The 21,783-nt window shown below is 53.3% G+C and overlaps 1 protein-coding gene across 2 annotated transcripts in view; it reads left to right on the top strand.

Annotated features, from left to right (window-relative positions):
- Positions 1-376: 376 nt before the first annotated feature.
- NECTIN1 (nectin cell adhesion molecule 1) overlaps positions 377-21,783 on the top strand; it is a 169,476-nt gene continuing 148,069 nt past the window's right edge. For both annotated transcript variants that reach the window (XM_074976970.1, XM_074976971.1), the window contains exon 1: positions 377-1,126. In XM_074976970.1, the coding sequence (XP_074833071.1) occupies positions 1,045-1,126 (82 nt within the window). In that variant the 5' untranslated portion in view covers positions 377-1,044. The remainder of the gene's footprint in view (positions 1,127-21,783) is intronic.

Below are 21,783 nucleotides of genomic sequence, written 5' to 3'. Positions count from 1 at the left end.
TGAATGGAGGAAAGAAGAGGGACCGTTCGTCCTGGCTCCCAGGCCCCTGAACTCCCACAACCCCCATGCCATGGGATGGCTTCGGAGGTGAACTCGAGCAACCCAAAGCCAAGCGTGGGTCCAGCGCTGCGGATCTGGCGGCGTGGGGGGAGTTACCCCGTTGAACCCGGCGGTCCCTGGGCAGGACCCGGCCCGGTCCGGCTGAGTGCAGGGCGGGGGCTCTTCTGAAGGGGGGGGCAGCCCGGCCAAACGCGCCCCAGCCCGCTGTGCGAGTGGGGCGGGGCGGCTGCGGGCCGCGGCTGGAAAGGGTTAAGGCCGAGCGCTCCTCCCGCTGCTTTCCATGGGCTGACATCACGGCGGAGGAGCGGGGCAGGGCTCCGGGGCCGGGCGCGCGTGTGGCCGCGCGTTTCATTGTTGCGGCGCGGAGCCCGGGAAGGAGGGACCCGCTGCCCGGGCTGATGCGCCCGGGAGACGCCCGTTCCTCGACCCCCGCAGCCGAGTCTCGGTGCCCAGCACCCCCCGGGCCGCCCCCGCGCCGCTCCCCGCCCGGGGCCGGCCCCCGCCAGCGCCTGCCGGAGAGGAGCCGAGGCATGGGGGAGCGTCGGAGCTCGCCCGGGAGCAGCTAGCTGAGCGCCGCAACGTGGACCGGGGACTCCGCCCGCGCACCCGCCCGTGCGCACAGCCCTGCGCGGCGCCGCGCTTGCATGGGGATCCGGTCCCCCAGCCAAGGGCTCCGACCGGCCGCCAGGCTCCCGCGGGGGAGGCGGTGAAGGGGAGCATGACCTGCCCGCTCGGAGCCGGGGCTCGGCGGTGCTAGGGTGAGACAGCCCGCCGCCCGGGGGGAGGCGCAGCCGGCTCCGGGGCTGGGCTAGCGCTCCGTCGGCGCCCGGTGGATTTTCAGGGGACCCTCCAGAGCCCGCCCCCCCCTCGCCGGCCCCGCGTCTTGGGGGCGCGTCCGGGAGCCCCGCCGCGGCGCGGGTCGCACGTCCCTTGGCACAGCCGGCTGGGCGAACCGCGGCGCCTCTGCCTGCCCCAGGAACCCCGATGGCCCCCCGGCTGCAGCCCAGCGGCCCCGGGAGCTGGTGGACGACGCGAATGTGCCTGCTGGTGGCCGCCCTCCTCCCAGGTGAGCGGTGGGTCGCGGGAAGTTGGTGGCGAGGCGGGGGACGCTGGTCTCCCCGCCGGGCGCTGGAGCCGGGGTGCCGCTTGGGAAGGGGGCAGCTGGGCGCTGGGGCGGGCTAGTTGCCCGAAAAGGGTCGGGCGCGTGTGCCACTTTCCGGGGAGGAGGATGTGTCGGGACCCCCCCCCCCCACGCTGGACTATCCCGCGGCCGGGAGGTGGGGGGCTTTGGGGTTCCATCCACCCGCTGCGCCCCGTTCTGGGGGCCTGATTGGGATCCCGCCGCCACCTGCCACCCCGCTGAAGTCCCCGGCGGGCGCAGGCGGGCCGCGGGGTGCCGGGAGGGGCTCGGTCCTGCCCCCCGCCTCGGCTCTCGGGCACTTCTTCCCCTGACCCACTTTCCCAACTGCGCTGCCTCTGGCTCTGCTGCGGTGCCGAAGGGGTTAAGCGAGGCCGGGGTCCTGCCAGGAGCACAAAAGGGAGCTGTCAGCCGGGCGGGGGGGGGTCGGTCCCGGGCATTGTGCTGCAAAACGCCACAGTTCCCCTTTTCGGGGCTTAACTCCTTGCTCCCCGGCCTGGGAGAGCGGGGCCAGCTGCCCTTCCGTGGGGGAGGCTGCAGCTGCTGGGCGGGAGCGGGTGTCACTGCTGGCCAGAGCCCCCTTTGCTGTGCGCTGGAGCTGAGCTGAGTGTTGTACAAGGGCCGGGAGGCAGAGCTGATTCGGCTCCTCTCCAGCTGCTCCCCAGGCCTCTGGTGGCTGGGCAGGAGGAGGGGAGAGGCCTCCCAGCCCCTCCCTAGCTTCGTGCTGCAAGGGGCAGAGATGGGAAGCTTTGGTCGGAGCCTCAGGGGTGAGCAGCCCTGGATCAAGGCATGCGGGAGAGGATGGGACTCTGAGAGGGCCTGGTGCTGAAAGTCTGGACTCCAGAGAGGATCTGCCAAGGGACCGGTGCCCAGGGGAGGGGTGCCCCCTTATCCCCCTGACTGGGAGGAGAAGGAGCTTGGTGTGCATTGCAGAGAAAGAAGGCAGGGGGCAAAACCTCTTTGGGGTCTTTCTAGCCGACTGCGCTCCGCTGTTCCCCCTGCCAGGTGGCCGGGCTGTGTTCAGAGCCTCTCTGAGCTTTGACTTCTTGCAGGAAACAAGCTCAAACTTTCCAGGAAATCCTTTGCTGTGGATGCCCTTGGAAATTTTCCATCGAGGGCCTGGGCTAGGTCACACTCCCTGCACACAGCCCAGAAGTACTGGAAGTGGAATGAGTCTGCAGGAGCAGAGGGATGAGTGGTTTGCTCGTACAACTTGCATGATTAATAATTTATCCCTCAAATCACCATTGAAGCATAGGCATTGCTTGAGCAAACCAGGCCATTGCTGTGTCCGTTCATTGCTCCAGTTCCTATCCTGCCACCCTGGTGCTAGAAGAGATCGGTGCTCCATCTAATCCGTATCCTGCTTCCTGCTACATGAGACTCCCCTGGAAGTCTCATCCCCTGCCATATCACCATAGATCAGTGCTCTGTCTCCTAACCCTCCTCCAGCTCTCCTGGAACCCACCAATGGCCCATCTGGTCTGGTATCCCGCCTCTGATTGGCAGAGAGCAATGTACAGACAACTCCACAACACTTCAGCCACATATTCCTGTCTGTCCCCTGGTGGTGACTGCTTGGTGCCCTGAAGCATATGTGGTTGATCAAAGCCCTGGTAGTGAGTAGGAGTCCTAGCCGTGGATCAGGGCTCCGGTCTGCTAGGAGTTGTACAAACCCAGAACAAAAAGATGGTCCCTGAGCCCTTACAAGCTTATGAATGTTACTAAACTGCCCACCTTCGCCACATCAGTTCACAGTGAGTTCTGCAAGTGAATGAGACATTACGTTGAAAAGCTGGGGACTGCGTGCATGCCTCGCTCTCCATATATAGCCACTGAGAGGCAGTGGTATCAGCGAAAAGGCAGGGAGAGGTGGAGAACACCTAATGAAGCTCTTTTTCACTCCCTTGGTCAAACCTCCCCCAACACACTGAATAGAATGATGCAGGCTCTCAGAAGAATGAAGTGAAATGAGAAGGCAGTTTTAATCTTCTCCCTGTATTCTTTGGCTTCTATCAGACCTTTAATGTTCATCTGGTCAATGCAGATTTTTCTGGTTCCTCTCTTGTGTTCATTTCCCTCCCCTTCTCCCTTTTCTCATAATGTTAGCTTTGTCTTGCAAGGAAATATAAGTTCCTCGCCATAAAAAGCTGTAAGAAGTCCCTTATAAAAAAATCTGTTTCACAAATTGTCTTTAAGGCAACCTGATCAATCACCTGTAACGGATTCAGTTCATGGCTCCTGCAGCCGACCACGCAAATCTGCTCTCTTGTCCTTTTGGAGCCATTACCAGGTATTGAGTCAGATGGTGGTGTAGCGCCTCAAAGATGTTAATGGGAATCGGCCTGTTCTGAGCCACAGGGAGTTGGAGAAGAAAGATCCTAAGCAGCTGATTTTCAGAGGCTGGGAACACTTGTGGTTAAATTCATATTTAAGAAACACTAATGTGCTCTCTGTTTATCAGCCATGGAAATTGGTGCTGTTTGAGTCACAGCTGGTCTTGTGGTTGAGATGGGTTACTTGATGCCAGTAGATCTGGTTTCTGTTCCCTGTGATGCTACAGGGTCTCAGTGGGAAGCGGGGTAATTCTCTTCTCTTAAATTGGGTCTGTAATACTTCTTGAGTTCCCAGTGGGGCCAGAGAAGCTTGGTTTGTAAGGTGCTTTGAGATCCCCGGGGGCGGGGAGCGAGAGAAATGCTTGATGCTTTGATGTGGCGATTTGAAACTTCAAAGTGCTTGGATGAACAAATGAGGCGGTCACATCCAATGGGTCCTAGACCAGATGTGAGACTCCATTGCAATTCAAGGGAAAAATTTCTTTCCAATGAGACAGCACAGCCCTTAGGAGAATCTGTCATCAGGACATTCACAATGCCCAAGCTGTACAACTGTATTAGATGCCAGTGGGGATTGGTCCCTATTATCATCTGAAGAGCAGCAGTGATATCATGGAGCATCTGCTAAGAGGATGAAGCTTGCAAACATCTATTTCCTGGGTTGGATCCGGGTCAGTTTTTTTTTTTCTCATGTGCACTCCTGCAGCGTGACAGCAACTGGATCAAACTCTTCTGGGAAATGAGCGTGTGTGTTTTGTGACTGTTTTCTCATTTAATATTGGCAGTGCACTGGCACCTGCTGACTGAGTTTTGGCCTGGGGTGAATTTATGGGTGTATATGCATCAGCCTGAGCTGGGTGTTTCAGATGGGTCTGGAGCTGACTTGACTGACTCACGTTCAACTAGCCCAGCCACTCTGACTAGGGGGTGGGAACCATTTTTGCGTACTGGTTAGAGCAGAGAGGACCAGGAAATGGGAGTCCAAGGATTTGTTTCCGAGCCCTGTCTCTGAGTCCGCGTGACTGTTTGAAGAGCTTCGTTGCTTCCTTTTGCCTCAGTTTCCCCAGCAGGATAATGGGATTAATATTTGCTGGCCTCACTGGGGTGTTGCTTAATTGGAAATCCTTGATGGACACTAGGGGAGCTGTAAAGCAGGACTAGGAAAGGTGGGGGAGGCAAAGGGGATGGTGGGATACTTCTCTCTGAAAAAAATGCCAGGGAGCATCTCTTACCAGTGGATAATAGTGTAAGTGGATATTGGCAGGATCCGACAGCTCTTTCCTGCTGGCTGATGCTTGATGCTTCCCATGGGCAGCTGCCATGTTTCCAGAGAGCTGAGAACGATCCTTTGGGCATCTCTCGCGCCTTTACTGAGTCACAGCGGGAACCGGGCAAGCCAGCTCTAGTGACCTGCTTCCCAGATCCAGATTAGCAGGTGGCACCCACAGCAGTCTGCCTTTCTCTCTCTTGTTGGAGTAAGCACATAATCCATCCGAGAGTGCAGATGGGTGCGGTGTATCAACCAAGAAAGACATGAGATAAAGAGGGAGGAAGCAGCTGGGGAGGAGCAGTAGCTCTTGGTTGACATGTTCATGAGGTAGCCTGGGGAAATTCACTCACCTCCTCTAAAAGCGCTGTGTCCTTAACAGGCGTGTCTTCTGCGGGAGGGCAGCTGGCCTGGGGAACGGGGCGGCTAGAAAGCTGTGTAGCAGTGGGTGCAGAATGGAGGAGAGGAAGAGCGAGGGTTTCCAGTTCTGGCTGGATGTGTGCCTGGAGGTTTCATCAAATGACATAATTTTAATTGGATATTAATCTTTAATTTTGGGAGACTCCGGGACAAGCCTGGAGGGTTGGCAGCCCTAGGAATTGATGACCCAAGGGACACAAGGCGTAGATGGAAGCTATGCCTGGAGCTTTGCAGGGATGAGTTTGCAAGTCCTCAGATGGACACTTTGAGTTTCTCTCGCACCCAGCTGCCATTTACACTTCCATCTCTCCAAGCTGTTGCGCTTTAGTTTCTGGATTTAGCTGCGCTTGCAAGGGTTGTCTCTCCTGCTGCCCAGTGGTGGAAGCCCCTGCATGGGCTTGTCCTCATCCCCCTCCCTCCACTGGGAATTTCTGTTGCCCTGAGCTGGAGAGGGAGTTTGGGAGCTGTCCCGGGGGCTGATGAGATCTCGGTGAGTAGGGTGCTCAGATGAGCCAAAGCCTGCAGTGAAAGCAGAAATGATGGTGATGGGATTCCTGCAAAGCCCCCTCATAGTAGCTACCTCAGGCTCATATGCTAAAGTGCTTTTCACCAGCCATTCTGCGGTGACCCCATGAGAGCAGGCGTGAGCACAGATAAATATGTCTGTTGGTGTAGTTTCATGCTTGGATGTGCGTTTGCACGCGTGTGTGTCTGTGCAAGTGTGCATACAGCAGTATGTGTGTGTGCATTTGCATGCCTTGTGGGTGCATGTGTGTATCTGGTGGCACGTATGTGTTCAAAGGCCTGTGCATGTGTGCAGGGGGCTGTGTGCTGGCCTGTTTGTGTGTCTTTCTGCACAAGCCAGTCGGGTTTGGTGATACAGAGGGCACAGAGGAGCTACAGGGAGGGGCAGATGATTCCTCATGAAATAATGCCGTGAGAACTCTTCACTGATTCAAATGCGTCAGCTTAGCGCTAGCCAGCTCCGTGGTGGTTTGGGGCTGGGAGTCAGCAGGCCTGCCATGCAGTTTGCACTGTCTCCCTCTTCTTACTTACCACCAGCTGAGAAATAGGTCTTGCTTGGCCACAGAGCCAGTCACTGCCCTCCCAGGGGCTCTCTGGCTGCAGTGAAAGCTCTCTAGCCCATATCGCCTTTCCAAGTCAAAACCCAGCTCCATGGGAGAGGAAACCACAGAGAAATACATCCCACATTCCTTCTGTAGCTGCTTCTCAGCCCGGATCGTCTCCGCTCCTCATGTCCACCTGTGATGACCGCTGGCTTGCCCTGGCAAAGGTTTTAGGAAGGGGTTTTTCCTCTCCTGCTTTCGTTCTTATTACTGCTGGGATGAAGGGAATCTCTCAGCTCAGGAGCAATGAAGAAACTCCAGCTTTAGGGACCAGTGAGCTCCTGCAGTTAGTAGATGAGAGCTTGCAGGGGCTGCTCAGACCTCCACTGCCTTCCCCTGCCTTCCCATGGCTGAGTCACTCTTCCTGCTTTTGAAGGGCCTGGCTCCCAAACCTCACAGCCACTGAATGGGTGCTTGCAGACAGAATCTTGTGCATGCTGAGCCCAATGGGAAAGTCCCCCACCACCCTCCATTCTACATGCACCAACATGTGTTCTGATTGGGTGATGGGTGCATGTGATTGGCTTGGGGGCTGCATTGCAGGTGGTCGGGGGGTGGGAGGAGGGACACCGTTTCCTGTTCGCGTATTTCCTCCTTTCCATTGGGAAGGGAATTGTCGGTATCTGGGATTGTTTGCCCCTTACAAGATGTCCCTACTGATGCCGGAGCTCAGTGAGGTGTATGGTCCCCTACCTCCGGACCGTGTTTTTTGGGGACACTCATTATCAGCTAGTTCCAGGCAGAGTGCAGACGAGCCTCATCCCATCACAAATACAGCCCGGTGGTACACCCCAGCAGGGCTTGCAATTCCACTCTTGGTCCCCGCCACATGGGTCTACCAACCCTGACCTACGATGCCGCAAGGTTCCCCCCGCCTCCTTTCTGCTTTCTCTGGGCTTGAGGCTCCGGGACCCATCTCCGGCAAGGCATCTGCCCCCGTCCACTAGGCTGTGCCTTGCTTTCCTGCTGCTCCTGCCCTACACACTAGAGCTTAGAGCCAGGCCTGGCTGAGGATGTTTTCAGCAGCTCTTTGAATTCTCGTTAGCCATATGGGCAGATGGGAGAGCAATGCACCTGGCAAGCTTCCCTGCTGAGATAAAGGGCCTGGGCTGGCCTGGCTGTGCCCAGTGCTGCCTTCTTGGGGGGCATGCATAGCAGGGGTGGTTGCTGCAGCCTGGGAGAGAAAATGGCTGGCGACCTCACTCTGCCATGCTGGGGTGTTGCACAAGGACTTTTGAATCACATCGTTGCTTTGAAGCAGCAGCATGTACCACATGAGCCACCGACCTAGGGAATGGCAGATGCCACTCAGCCTCTGCGTGCTGGGGAGTCACTGCATCCCAACCCCTTTCTCCATCCTTTCTTCCTGGCTCTTCTTTAGCTGGGCTTAAGCAGGTCAATGCAATCATCTTTCCTGGCCAAGTAAACCATTTAATCCTTTCCTTCCTGCCTGCCTTCCTGCCTGCCTTCCTTCCTTCCTACAGGGAGTTGTCCCATGGAGCTGGAACTGCTGTGTCCCTGCAGGTGGTAGTTAGCTCAGGTAGACATTCTGTAGTTCACTAAGTCTGGTGACTATTTAACCTCCAGGCCTCGGGAATCGGTGGTTTTCCAGTGAGGGACCCATTGTCCTTTTCTTTTAAAGCTGGCTGGCTAAAGGCACAGCCTGGAGCGACAGGCAGGTCCAGGGATCCTGTGGGTAGTGGCTAGCATCCAGCCGTTCTTTTCTGGTAACAGGCGACCATGGTTCCGGATACAATGGGATGTCTGTTTGAGAGGCAAAGGGGCTGGGGCTGAGCAACACGTCGCCACCCAAGTGCATAAACAGCCTTGTTTTCCAATGCAGGCAGAAAACACAGCGTGCACATCTCAGCTGCTGAGGGCACAGAAGGGACTCCCGAGCTGTGCTGGGCAGATCCAGGCTGGGGCTGTGGTTACAGTCTCCAGTGGGTTTCTGCCTTGACATTCTATGGGTCTATTTGGATCCCTGTCACTTTTCCTACAGGGATGGGGCATGTCCTGCTTCTGGCTCAGCAGCACCTCTGGGCTCAACCTTAATATTCTTTGCAAAAATCCACTGTTTAAACCCCAGGTGGCTGGTGCTGTCTGGCCTAGATTCCATGAATGATGTGCACTTACCAGCTGTGACACTTAGATTTGGCTCAGGGCATGAGATGCAGCAGCCACGACATCAGTCATGGGGGCTCAGTCCCAAGCTATCAGGTAAAGGAGGAGAATCATTGGCTGTGGGACCAAAGTGTCTGAGCCAGGGGTCTGCAACCTGCCGCTTTAGAGGCACACGCATCTCTTTAAGGACTTCTTTGTGGCTGCTGATGCTATAATTGCAAAAGTTAAAACAACAAAACAACAAAAAACAAAACCTCCTGATTATTTTCAATAAACAGTGAATGTCTAAAAGCCCAGAGATGAGCAACTCACATCTAAATAGCAAACAAAATGCTGAATAACTCCCCCTAGCATCACCTAGAGAGAGAGAAGGTTTGGAAGTGAAAGTCAAGGAAACAGTGGTACAAACACACACACAAAGTGTGAGGAAACAGAATATGTAAAAAGTTTGTGAACCTCCTGCAGTAAACATGTATTGCATCACAAATCATTGTCCATGCGCTGTTTTTAAAAAGGGGGTTCAAAAACTACGGCTTGATGTTATTTATTAGGATCATCGCTTATTCACATGCATTGCAGCTCTTGAATGATAAGAGTTTTTTACCGATTTGGAAAAAATGGCTCTTCTTGCTATTTTGGTTGCTGACCCCTGGGCTAAGCAGAAGCTGGCCCAGGCTGTCAGGCATAGAACACAGGATCCCAGAGACAGGGTTTAACAGGCACGTGAGTGACTGAGAGAGGGCAGATCCTGTGGGCTGAGCTGTAATGTAGGGAGCCCCACCCAGTCTCCGCAGGGCATGGAGAACAGGGCAGAGAGTAAAGGAAGAAAGGCTATGGAAGGGCTCCGCAGCCCCAGCCTTCTCCCAGGGGTGGGTTTAACCCCTGTTAGAGCGAGCGTAGGTCAGCTGTCCCATTGCAAGGCTGTTGGGCTCCAGGTACATAGCAGGGGAAGACGTTGGGCATCTGGAACCCCTCTCCTGAGCTGTTCTGGGCTTCACATCTCCAGGGCAGTCAGTCCAACACCTTTCACCAGTGCTGACCACCCTGCAGGAAAAACAGTGTCCGTGAGGAAAGAAACAAAGGGAGGGATGATCCTAGCTCTGTCCTTGAGCAAGAAAAACACCCCCCGCCCCCAGCTGCTTTCAGGGCCTAGGTCGGGCAAGTTATCGGCACATTGTGGAGTCATAACTGATCACCAAACCCAAACCTGCTGTGTGCAGACAGCAACAATGAAGCTAGCTCCTGCCCTGAAACATCTCTTTACCCTCCACTGGAGCGAGGCACGAAGGGTCAGATGTCATCCGGGTTCCCCACAGGAAGGACGGCTCCCAGCTGCAGAGAGCTGCTTGTGGACTGGGGTGATTTAGTGCCATTGCACAGGAGAGTTGATAGTGCTCCAGGGAAGAACGAAGGCTGGGGGCTCGGTGCTAAGCTGCTGCTCTCTGTGGCCTTTCTGAGTTACTAGGGCAAAGGTTGGATTTGCCGATGGCCACACCTATACGAGGGGCGCCAGGCACAGGGGGTGGAGCGGGGGAAGGAACACATCACAGCAGTGCTAAGAGGTCCTAGCCAAGTTAGGTGCTAGGTGCTGTACATACACAAAACAAAAAGTGAGTTCCCCCAGAGGGGATAGCCGAAAGATTCAGCCTCCTGTTCCCACTTCCCCACTCAGTACAGGAAAAGGTGCTCGGCCGTTTGACTGGTGAAGATGCTGGATGGGGCAGCTGGGCTGGAAAAGGATTTAGGTCACTGTCCATTTACCTGGAATGGAAACAACCAAACAAGCTGTTCCTTGTCAGGCCAGAGGCCTCTTCTCTGCCTGCACTGTGGCAGGATGGGGGCAGGGGACGCTGGGCTGAAAGAGGCGGCGGATGAGGTGGAGAAGCCTAGACTTGCCCAGCTGTGGTAGAGATCCCATGACACTTTGCAGAGCTGCCTTTCCCTGCTTGCCAAATGCTAACTCATATCACCTACCACAATCTCCCCCGAAGGGTCCATGGGATACAAGATCCCTCTTCACTTCCTCTCCCAAACTGTTTGGTAGCATGGCTGGGGGGCTGTTAGTCAGCTGATGGGCTCCACCCTAGAGCTGAGTGAATTCATGCTGTGGTTGGAGTCATCTCCTCCCTGACTCACGGACTCTGAAAAGGTTGACTAAGTCATGACTGCGAAGGGCCTGAGATCCAAGGGCGGAAGGCATTAAGGAAGAACCAGAGCCTCTGACAAATCCAGACCTCGCAGATCTGTGATGTTTGGTGTCATGGCTCTCAGGCCAGGGACAGGGTTCTGAGCAGCCTAGGAAAGAGTCACATACTTCCCTACGTGAAACTTTAGAAAAGCCCCCAGCTTTATCCTTCGGGATATTGCTGAGGGAAGAGGCATCTATGTGCGTGTGTGAGAGAGACAGCACATACACACAGCATTGTGTGTGTTTCTGATGCCACTGTTTGTCTTCATGTTTGCACATGTGTTTGGGCATGCTGCAGCTGTGTCAGTCTCCATGTTTGCACACCTTCGAGCACGTGCACCTGTGTTTCCCATGTGCTTAGCTCTTGAGTTCTCGTGTGCACCTCTGCTGGTCTTCATACGAGCACACCTCTCTGTGTCTGTATAGGTGCTCCACTGCTTGTCTCTGCAGCCACTGCTGTTCACACATGTTTATCTGCACACGCCAGCCTGCGGTTTTGCTCATCTCCATGGGCATCATGCTTTTTGCTGTGTGCTATTAGAGCTTGTGGCATCTGCAGCCTCCCTCTTCCCTCCCATGCCAGCTGCCGTGCGCCAGCTGAAGGCAGGGCTGTAACAAAGTCATGGCCTTTTGGACAGAGCACAGATTCAGGCAGATTCTGAGCATCTTCTGCTTACTGAGAATGAGAGATTGCATGAGCCCTGAGTGTGAGCTTGGTAACGATGCTTTTACTTTCCACTAGTCATTAAGCAGAGCTTGCCCGACGTGTGTGACTTGCATTTGACTCCAGAAAGGTGAAGTAAAAGCACAGAGAAAGCCTATCAGAGACTCCTTCTAGAGGGAGAGATCACAGCACACTCTGACTGTTGAGAGAAGTACTCTTTGGGGGCTCTGTTGATGCTGTGATGGCTGACGAGCTCTTTCAGTTCACAGTGGACAAGACACCACAGTGGTGAGCCAGAGGGATAACACCATAGTACACACTGTCTTGTGGTGCATGAGGCTGGAGGGGAAATTAAAGATGGGATCAAGCTCAGGAGGAGAAAAATCTTTGGGGAGAGCAGTGTTCCTGTTGTATGAACTTCTCTTTTTTCCAACAGGTTGCATATAATGTTAGGGAAATGCCTCTAGAAGTCCTTTGTTTCTCTGTTGCGACAGCCAACTAGGGTGCTGAGTCTGATGTTATATGAATGGACCTCTGGCTCCTGGGAGCTAGGATGAGCTACCTCTCAACTCCATTCATTTCATTCACTGTGGTCTAGTGGGTAGAGCTCCTGACCAGTAGTGCAGTGACCTGCCTTCCATTCTTGGCCCTCCCATTGACCTCTGTATGAGAGTGCACAACTCACTTCTGGAGCTGTTTCGCCCCCTCCTTTTGTCTGTCTTGCCTATTTTGACTGCAAGCCCCTTAGGGCAGAGACTGCCGTGTGTCACATTGTAGTGCCTAGCACAACTAACCCCACTTTCATCAGGGCCTTCGGTGCAGTGTACTGCTGGTAACAATGGTATCACGTAGGCTACCCACCAGCAGGCAGATCTTAACAACTTGCATTGGCTGTTGATGCAGACAAGTTGAATCAGTGATATCGGTGGAAGTTCCCTTTCCCTACCTGGCCATACAAGGCTCCAATTTTCTCGCTCCTTTCCAGAGGGAGGCTGGCAGGAGTGGATTTCTTGAGTTTAACATTTCTAGACATCTAATTGTATATGCTGAAATGTCTGTCTGTTTTTCTTTCTTTCTTTCTTTCTCATTCAGCACAGCACAGCAGGAATGTTGGTGTAAATATGAAAAAGCACTTTTCCTTCCTCTCTTTCCTGGGGTTTAAAAATATGGCTAACCCAGGGAGGCGCATCTTTCACTGCGATTTATAATAGTTACTTTCAAGTGATGTGGAAAATAAGCTTATCTCTGCCCCCTCCAGCCTGGCACTGTCCAAGGATTTATTCCCTTTATTTGTGGGAGCCTAGGAATAATTAGAGGCTGCATCTTGGCTTAAGCAGTCCAATTATTTAAGCTTTGCTTGTGGCCCGTCTCTGGCGAGCTGAGTGGTCCAGGGCAGATGATCCTTTGCTAGTCTTGGAAACTCACCCTTGCATAACTGCTGGTTGGTATCAATCAACAGATCATGGGACGCTGTTTCTAGCACCCTTTGGGTATCACCCAACTACTGTCAAATATGTTGAGCCTCCAGGAGCCAGCATTTCAGGGCACAAGAAGCAGAGAACAGGCTGCTGCGTGTGGGCAGGGAGGAAGGAGTAGTACTGGAAAAGAGCTCATTAGTCAGGGGTCATTTACTGTGCGTTTGTACAGGACCCAGCACAATGGGCCCTGACCTAATTGAGGTTTGTTGGTGCTGCTGTGATATTAATCATAACAGCACCATGCATGGGACAAACAGCTCCAACGCAGGTCTACCCAGAGCTTAACCTCCACTTGACTTGGCCTTGCCTTCCCCCTCCTTCCTGATGCTATCAGTGCACCTCAACTCTGCTCTGCAGCATCATTTGCCATGCCCTCCCCAGGATCCCATCCAGCTTTGTCACTTTAACTCATCACTGCCCTTCACAATGTCCAGCAGCTGGTCCAGGCTTGTCAATGCACAGTGCTTGAGTCCTCTCCTGCAGTTGTCCTCTGGACTCCTGCACAGCTCTGCCAATGCTTCTCATATTTGACACCCCCCCCCCGGCTATGCCAGGCCTATGAGCTCCATGCCCAGCTCCACCAGTGCTCCTTAGTTCTGGCCATGTTCTCCACGCCAATTCCAGTCCTGGGTCACATGCGCCAAAGCTCTGTCAGTGCACTTGACTTGAATCCTTCCCCATTATGCCTGTCTTCCGCACCTTTCCTGCACAGAGGTGCATCAGCTGTGCTGGATGGTGGCACAATATTGTGCCGCAGATAATGCTGAGCTGGTGCAACGACCAACAAACTCGTTTCACTTGTGAGGGGTTGCCTGGGGTTTTGGAGGGAAAAAGCTGGTAAAGCTACAAACCCTGGCTTCATAAAGGGGAAGAAAAATGAAGGAAAAACCAAAGGCACATCTACAAAATGAGAGCTGTTCTAAAGAGAATGGTGAACAATTGTTCTCTGTCCACTAAAGATAGGACAAGAAGCAATCGGCTTAACCTGCAGCAGAGGAGATTTAGGTTTGATATTATGAAAATTCTGGGCTCGGCAATGGGGTTCGACGGAATGCGGTGAGGTTGTTGGAGGTTTTTAACAACAGGTTGGGCGCACACCTGTCCGGGATGGTCCAGTCCCATCTCAGGGGCTGGACTTTCCTTTCCAGCCTGACACGTCTATGATTCTGTGCTAAGGAAGATTCTCTGCACTCTGGAAGCCACACGGCAGCCATAGCGTCTGCTCCCGTCACGCTCCATGATAAAGAGAGAGCAAGAGAGATTTTGATTACATTATGACAAGCAACAGAGAACTGGAGTGAAAGCTGCGGTCTGCCTGTTGTAATACCAATTAGCAGGGGCTGTACAACTGTAGCCTGACAGCTGCATTGATCCTGCTTTTCTATGGGCAATCCAATAATACCCTTTGCGGAGGTCCCTGGAGTGTGGGGCTTTGAACATGGGTGGTTGAGGGTCTAGAGATAAGAGGGAGGCTGGCTGGCCAGTCACTGTGTATGCAGAAGTCACCTTCCTGGTTCAAATCCTGATCAGGGCATCCTGGCTGAGCACTGTCCCGAGTTCTGTCGAAACACCACGCCTGAACTTTGATGGCATCTGGATTCAGACCAGACTCCTTTCCAGCTGTTATTATGGAAAGATTTTTTTATTGGCTTATGTAAACCAAGCCTGTTAGGCTGCTGTTCGATTTCCAGTCAGTCTGCACCCAGGGCCTAACCCATAATTGCCTCCCATGATCAGGGCCCAGAGGTCAAGGACAGACTGGACCATGAAGCTTCTCTCTTTCACTTTGCAGTCGCAACAAATGCTCCATCAATTTTTTCCATCCCTGTGCAGAATAAATTTTGTTATGTGCATGGAGGTACATGCATATGGGCACCACCAACAGAAACGCACACTGCCGGCTGCGGACGGCTGTGGGGTGCTCTGCTAATCAGCTGGACAGCACTTGAATCTCTCCGAGGTGGCTGCCCAAGCACTCAGCTTACAGAGAAAACTGGCTGCAGCCTCTGTTGGGAGGTTGTTTGCACAGATGCTGTCTCAGCTGCACCCGCTCAGTGGCTAAGCAGAGAAGTCCAATTTGTAGTTTGCTGTGCTATCGATCCAAGGCCTTTCCCCAGCACTAAATCCACTCTGGAAGTATGAAACTAAATCCCTTATTTTTAAGTATATTTTTTGTACTTCTGACATGCAGCTGCTGCCTTCCCTGCAAAATGATTGCCTGGTGTCCTAGCACTCAATATTTTTGCAATGCCTTCTGCTTCACGCCAGCTGGCAGCATGCTTGAATCAACTTGTATTCAGAGTGGAAAGCTGGCCTTGTGGTTAGAGCAATGATTCCGAACCCAGGAGAGTTGGGTGAAATACACTGGGACTTGTCAGCTTAGGAAAGAGGAGACTAAGGGAGGAGATATGATAGAAGACCAGGGTTCCCTGTAAGCTGAGCACTTGGTGGCTGCCTAAGAGAGACTCAGGTGCCACCCAGCGAATTAGAAGAGCCCCTACAGCTGGTAGCATGTGTCTCTATTGGTGGTGCACATTTTGTTGTGTCTCAGTGCACATAACAAAATGTATTCCCCCATGGATGGAAAAAAATTAGCCTGGACGGGGGGAAATGGTGCCCCTACCCCCTGTTTGTCAGATGCTGTAAATGGGTGATAGGGGAGGGATCACTTGATGATTCCCCATTCTGTTCACTCCATTGAGGTCACCTGGCATTGGCCACTGTCAGCAGACAGGACACTGGGCCAGATGGACTTTTGGTCTGACTCAGTATGGCCCTTCTTATGTTCTTTTGTTTAATCCCTGGTCTGCGACAGACCCCCTGTGTGAAATGGGACAGATCATTTACTCTGTGTCTCATCTGCAAATGGGTTGCTGATAATATCCTTCCCTTCCCTGTTGTTGCTATAAGTTTGTTGGGGCAAGAACTCTTATGATGAGTTTGTACAGCACCTAGCACCAGAGGAGCTTGATTTCAGTGGGGTGCTGTTATGGTATAATACAAATGGGAGGAAATTTGTGAAGTGCTGAGATGAGTGAATATTTTTGGTGCCACAAGTAAGCTGTCAAAATAGTTTCTCTTTTGAGAGCAGCAAAGATCAGCCAGCTTGCTCAAAGGGAATTCCCAGGGTGGGAATCTGTTTAGTGTAGGTAAATTTGCAAATGTTCTCAAACAGAGCCAACATTTCTTTCTGGTCTAACTCTGCTGTCATTGCCGGGCTTACACTGGGGATAAGCTTGGCCCATTATATTTCTCCTGTATTTCATTGCAAAGGGTCTGTTGATTTTACACTCAGTTTCTTTGCAGCCAGCTCATTTGTGGTTTAAAATAAATATTTGATGGGAATTTTTAGGGCTGGCGAAAAGTAACAGCCATTTAGCCATGGAACAGGGGCAGCGCAGGCAGCTGCAGGGCCATCTTCTGCCAGCTGCCCACTGATCCTGACCTGGAGACGCCACTTGTAGGGTTGAAGAGGGAGTTCATGTCCCATGTCCCACTCCATCTCGTGTCCCTCTGCTCAGACAGAAAGGATGGCCAAACGGTTAGGTTGCCAGTCAGCGACCTGGGTTCAGTTTCCTGTTCTGCCACAGACTTCCCACAAGGCCTTGAGTAAGTCACTTGGCCTTTCTGAGCCTCACTTGCCCATCTTTAAAATGGGGATAGTAGTGCAGCCTCCCAGGAGGGGTACTGAGCGTAAACACATCAAAGCTTGTGCAGTGCCTAGATGCAGCGGTCATGGGGACCAACTCATTGCACAAGGGAAGCAATTAGTTCCATCGGTGCTGGTCTGAGACCCACTGAGCTCAGGCACTCAGCTGGTAGTGCCTGTGGTCTCTGGCAGTGTAGGCTGGATCTGAGCTCCCAGCGAAGGGAGGGCTTGACGTCTGATGTCAATGCGAAGCTGTGCTTGTGTCCTGGTCTTTGCAGCACTTCAGCGGAAGCAGCGGAAGCGGGTATGTGGAGATTGTCAAACCCTTACGAAAGCGTGTGGTTCGCAAACTGGAATTAGAGCTATTTGCTTTCTGCCAGAGGGAGTTGCAAGTTTTAGTCAGGAAGCAGAGAGAGGAGATGTGTGTCCTGGCTTGCTGGGAAGCTGGAATTAATACACCAAGGCTCATAAGCTGCAGCTTTATTGAATACACCCTCCCTGTCTGGGAGTCTCCCCAGAACTAGCTGTGCTCCTTAAGTGTCCTGTCTCAGCATGCTGGGGGTCACCTGGGAAAACGGAGACGGGATTGTTCAGGAGCTGACTCCGAAGCGGTTATTGTGAAACCCTGGCCTGGAGAGAAGAGGAATGGAGGAGATTTAAGGGGCATTTAAAAAGGGTGTTACACAAAGGGGCTTTTTGAATGGTTGTTTCCTCAGTGAACTAACTTCATAGCCTATTAGCCCCTGTCTTGGCCTTGCTGAGTTGCACATGCCTCCGACTCTCCTCTGGTTTCAGTCCTCTGTGGGTGTCTTATCTTCCAGCTGAATGCTGTTTGTGATAGGGAAGGGGAGGCAGCTTTGGTCTGGGAGGAGGGGTGGAGAGGGAGAGTCAGCACAGGCATGAATGGAAAAGAGGCCCATGAATGGGCTGAGGAAGGAGCGGGGTGGGCCAAACTGGGTTAGCTTTTTGTGTGGGGAGTCTGTGCTGCTGCTGTCCAGGCCTGTGGTTGGAGGGCTTCGGCATCCTGGGCTGGTCTCCTTCCCCAAGTAGGGAGATTTGCACACTCGGGTCGCTCTTTGGGTGGGTTGGGGCAGGGGGCAAAGCCTGGGATGCCAGCCTGTGCTTTAGAGCAGTGTGTCTACATTTGGGGTTTGCCCTATGTCAGTGCAAATTTCCCTAGTGTAGACAAGCCCCAGGAGGATGCTAGCATGTAGCTATGTCTTCCCCTGGAGTCAGATGAGGACCCAACATTCATTAATCAGGAGGGTCTCGTGCCACTGCAGAGGTACCCAGGAACTCAACTGGTATAACTCAGGGCTGCCTGGCCCAGAGCCGTTAGGGTCCAGAGGCTGATTGGTTTCAATAGAAGTTCAGCCCCAAATCTCTGTGTCCCTCAGTTCCCCAGGAGTGAAATGGCAGAGACCTTTCACCAGCAGCTGGGGTGGGGGTGAGAGATGGCTATAGGCTTGGGTGTCTTCTGGGAGCCTAGGTTAACCATGTGCCACTGAGGCATGGTAGATATGACACGTGATATCTACCACATCGCTGTATGAGCGTTCTGCTCTTGGCATTGATCTAAGTAGGCTCAGGCCTTGGATAAAGTCTATGTAAAACAGCCAAGCTTGCAGGGGGGCTGGAGAGGGTCAAACCAGCAGCAGGGAGGGAGGCGCAGGCATGAGAAGAGGACAATAGGTGCTGCTCCTGCTCAGCTCCCAAGGGGTTGAATTCAGTTGGATCCATTTGGAACACCCACAGACCTGGGTTGCTGGCACCAGGAATAGACCCTACCAGCAGAGGGGCTAAAGCCCTGCACTCTACCACATGAGCTAAAGGCCAGCTGGCTCTCAGCCAAGGCTGTAGAGTAGAGACTTCACTCACCCTCGTATGAGGTCTCAGTTCCATTTTCCAGGGCTCCCCTATTAGGCAGCTGCTTTGGACTAGGAGGACGGAGGTTGTTAGCAGCTGCAGCCTGAGAGCCCCTCACTTTGTAGCTTTCCTGGCTTCCAGCTGCACGGAGGGAGCTGGGTGAAGCCTGTTTGAGCTGCCCGCTGCTGCCTGGGGTGGGGAGGCGGATGGGAGCGAACGGAGAAGGACACATCTGAGCATGAATCCGACAAGCGGCAGCGGGTCTGTTATGGATGGATCCTTGCCGGGAGGCTCCAAGGTCAGAGTCTCTCCCACTCACACAGGGTCTGAAGTGAATGAACTGCTCACTCCAAAGCCTCTACACACCCAGGTGCTGATAATGGAGACCCGAATGGAAGCGGAGCAGAGTGGAAATTTACATGAGATAATGTCCTCCTTGCAAATAAATGAGAGGGGAGGGGGAAGGGGAGACGCTAATAGTAACCCATCAAAAGCTGAAGGTTGCAATTCCTGGAAGGCTCCTCCTGGACTCCCCCAGGGCAGGCAGCCCCTGTGGTACGTGGCACTGCACAGCTCCTGGCCCCATCCTCTTGAGCATCAAGGTCATTGGCCCCATCCCCCTGGACGAGGAGGCTGCAGGGGAAGTGGGATGCCAGGACCTGCTTTTGCTGTTCATGGCAGGTGTGAAATGGTTGGGCTTCCTGGTCCCCTGAGGGCATCATGCCAGAGATGAGTTCCAGCTGCAGGGTACAGCTAAGAAGACAGATGGGTCATATCCCATCAGTCTCTGTTTGAGTCCTTGTGTCCTGGAGCAGTGTTTGTCAAGCTTTTTTATAAAGTACCCCTCATATATATAATAATCCAGTACCTATAATTTTCAGAAACACAATTTTTTTTTCCTACCATTGCAACACATTTGTTTAAACAACTAATGATAACTGATTGGTTGGAAGAAATTGCCTACAGGCAATAAACTTGCCATCGTACTTCTGATTGTGCAAAAAGGATAAATGAAACAAATTAGATGAACATGAAGGAAGTCAAATATTTTATTCATAAAAAAGGTTGAGAAACACTGAGTTAATGTACCTCTGGAAGAGCTGTGAATACCTACACGTCCCCTGGTTGAAAACCACTGCCCTATAGCACCCTCTCCAGTGCTTGCTTCCAACGAGGCTTAAATACCCCCAGGACTTTGTGCTCCCTGCAGAGCAGGGATTCCCTTCCTATGGGTTTGGATGCAAACATGGGTCGCCATTAGATTTTCTAAGGATTGCAGACTGTGGCTCTGAGCCACACGTGGTTCTTTAAGGAGCCATTTGTGGATCCTGCTGCTGCTGCCGCTCACTCCTCTGGTTCCCAGTCCCTGTCCTGATGTGCTGAAATGGAATTCAATTTAATTGGTTTAATGGCCAGCAGGAGGGCTCCGACCGTTAAACCAATTCAACTGAGTCCCATTTCAGTGCAGGAGGGCAGGGAACTGCACATGTGCAGGTGGGGAAGAGGAGTAGGAGGGCTGGGGGGAGCTGCTTGGAGGTGGTGACGGCCCAGCAAAGGAGCAGAGGTGCTCATGTGAGGCAGGTGGGGGCATTTTGGGGATACAATGGGTTTAAGACTGGGGACAGATGGGGTGAATCGAGATTTATAATTTTTTTTTCCCCCGGGGAGAACTTCCTCCCCCCAACCCCCATTTTGAATGGCCCTGAGTCATAAAGTCTTCCTGAATTGTCAAAATGGGTCACTGTCTCGAAAAGGTTGGGAACCGCTTCTGTAGAACCTGCCTGCGTTCTGGAGCTGGACCTGGCTGCTATTGGATAAGGAAGATGCTAAATCCTCTCCAGAACACGGCTTCACAGCGGTCCAGAGATGTGATTGGCATGTATGTGGATATACCTGGCACTAACTAGCTCAATGCTAACTCGGGAAGCTAAATCCTCATGTGGCTGTGTACTCTGCTGCTGCACCTCCTAACTGCAGTGTAGCCCTATCCCTGGAGCTGGTTGTGGAGAGAGATTATTGCCCCAGCTGCTTGGAGAAACTGGATCTGAATGTCCTGTCTGAAGGATCTCTGTTGTCTGGGGTTTGAAATGAAGAAAAATATGGAAAAATCAGTTTTTTTTCCCCTGAAACAATGGCTCTTTCAGGCTCTGTAATCAGGGTTGAGGTTTTGCATTTGTTCCTCGGATTCTCTGCAGTGCTCAGGAGCCTGGGAGGTTGTGCAGATTTTAGGAGACTGATTACACGCTATACAAGCACCACCTCGTCCACCCCTGAAATGCAGCCATTTCTGAGACGTAGCCACTGTTAACAGCCATGGAGCCACTGTTTCAAATCCAATTAGGCCTGGATGCGAGGAAGGATCCTGTGTCTGACTGACACTGCACTCTCTGAGGGAAATGTGGCAGGGCCTGCAATATTGGTCCCAACCCTGAACTCTTGGGGCAGTTTGCATGAGTCTCAGAGATGGTTTGATGCTGCTTTACTGTCTCTTCTCTGATCCGAAACACTGCACCAGGGCCCCACATGGACAGGGCAGGCAGCTAATCCATGAGGAGATTAGTGACCTGGTTTTCTCCCTCTCCGGCTCCCATCTGTGCTGGTGAGTCCATCTGAGACAGGCGCCTTTCTCCCTTGCAGACAAGCGGTGATCACTGCGGTGCTGTCATGGGTCTGGGGGATTGCCTACGGGCAGCGGGCTGTGTGGTCCCCAGCCCCCCTGGCATGAGGAAGACCTGGCTGTGCTCACATGCAGTCCCCCCTGAAGCTGGATGGGGCAAGCTTTGGTTTGGGGAGACTTGGGAATTGTCCACACATTGAAGGAATTCTTGGGCTGTCCAACACACCTCATCCAGGCCTGGGCAGCATTCTGCCAGACCCCGGTGATCAGTCCCCCTTGCAGAGCCCTCATTCCTCAGGCCGGGGTTAAGGAGGCTGGGAGGTTTTTCCCCTGAATTGGTAATTCGGTGTGGAGGGTTGCCCTTTTGCTGACAACCTCTGTTCCCCTAAACAGCCTGCTTAATTTGGTGCCCCTGCTGCCAGGCATACCTGGAAGGCCCACCAGCCGTGGGGTGAGGGAGTGGAACCGCCTGAGGGCAGGGTGGGACAGAAGGGGAGGCTCTGCCCACATCTCTGTGTCTTACCTGCGTGTGATGTCTGCGTGTCTGTCTTTCAGCTGTCTGGGGCTGCCAGTCTGTGGGTGCTTGGAGGTGTTTCCAGGCGGGTGAGAGCAAGCTCTGTACCAGTGAGCATGTGCTGTGTGAGAGTGCCGAGGGCTGCCTCCTGCTCTGTGTGCACCTCTTTCCAGCCACCTCCTGGCTCTGGCAGTGGCAAGGAGTGTCCTGGCTGCTGGGTTTGTGCCCTGGGTCCCCTTTCCCCAGCAGGAAGGGGACTTCGGCTCTTCCCCAGCACCCAGGGATCACCCTATGTCTATTGAGCTGAGGGGGCCAGGGAGCTGCTGGCCCTGCTG

Source organism: Carettochelys insculpta, chromosome 25 (genome assembly GCF_033958435.1).
Source record: "Carettochelys insculpta isolate YL-2023 chromosome 25, ASM3395843v1, whole genome shotgun sequence".
Taxonomy (NCBI): domain Eukaryota; kingdom Metazoa; phylum Chordata; order Testudines; family Carettochelyidae; genus Carettochelys; species Carettochelys insculpta.
The sequence above is the reverse complement of the archived record's forward strand: the minus strand, read 5'-3'. Positions and strand labels throughout refer to the sequence as shown.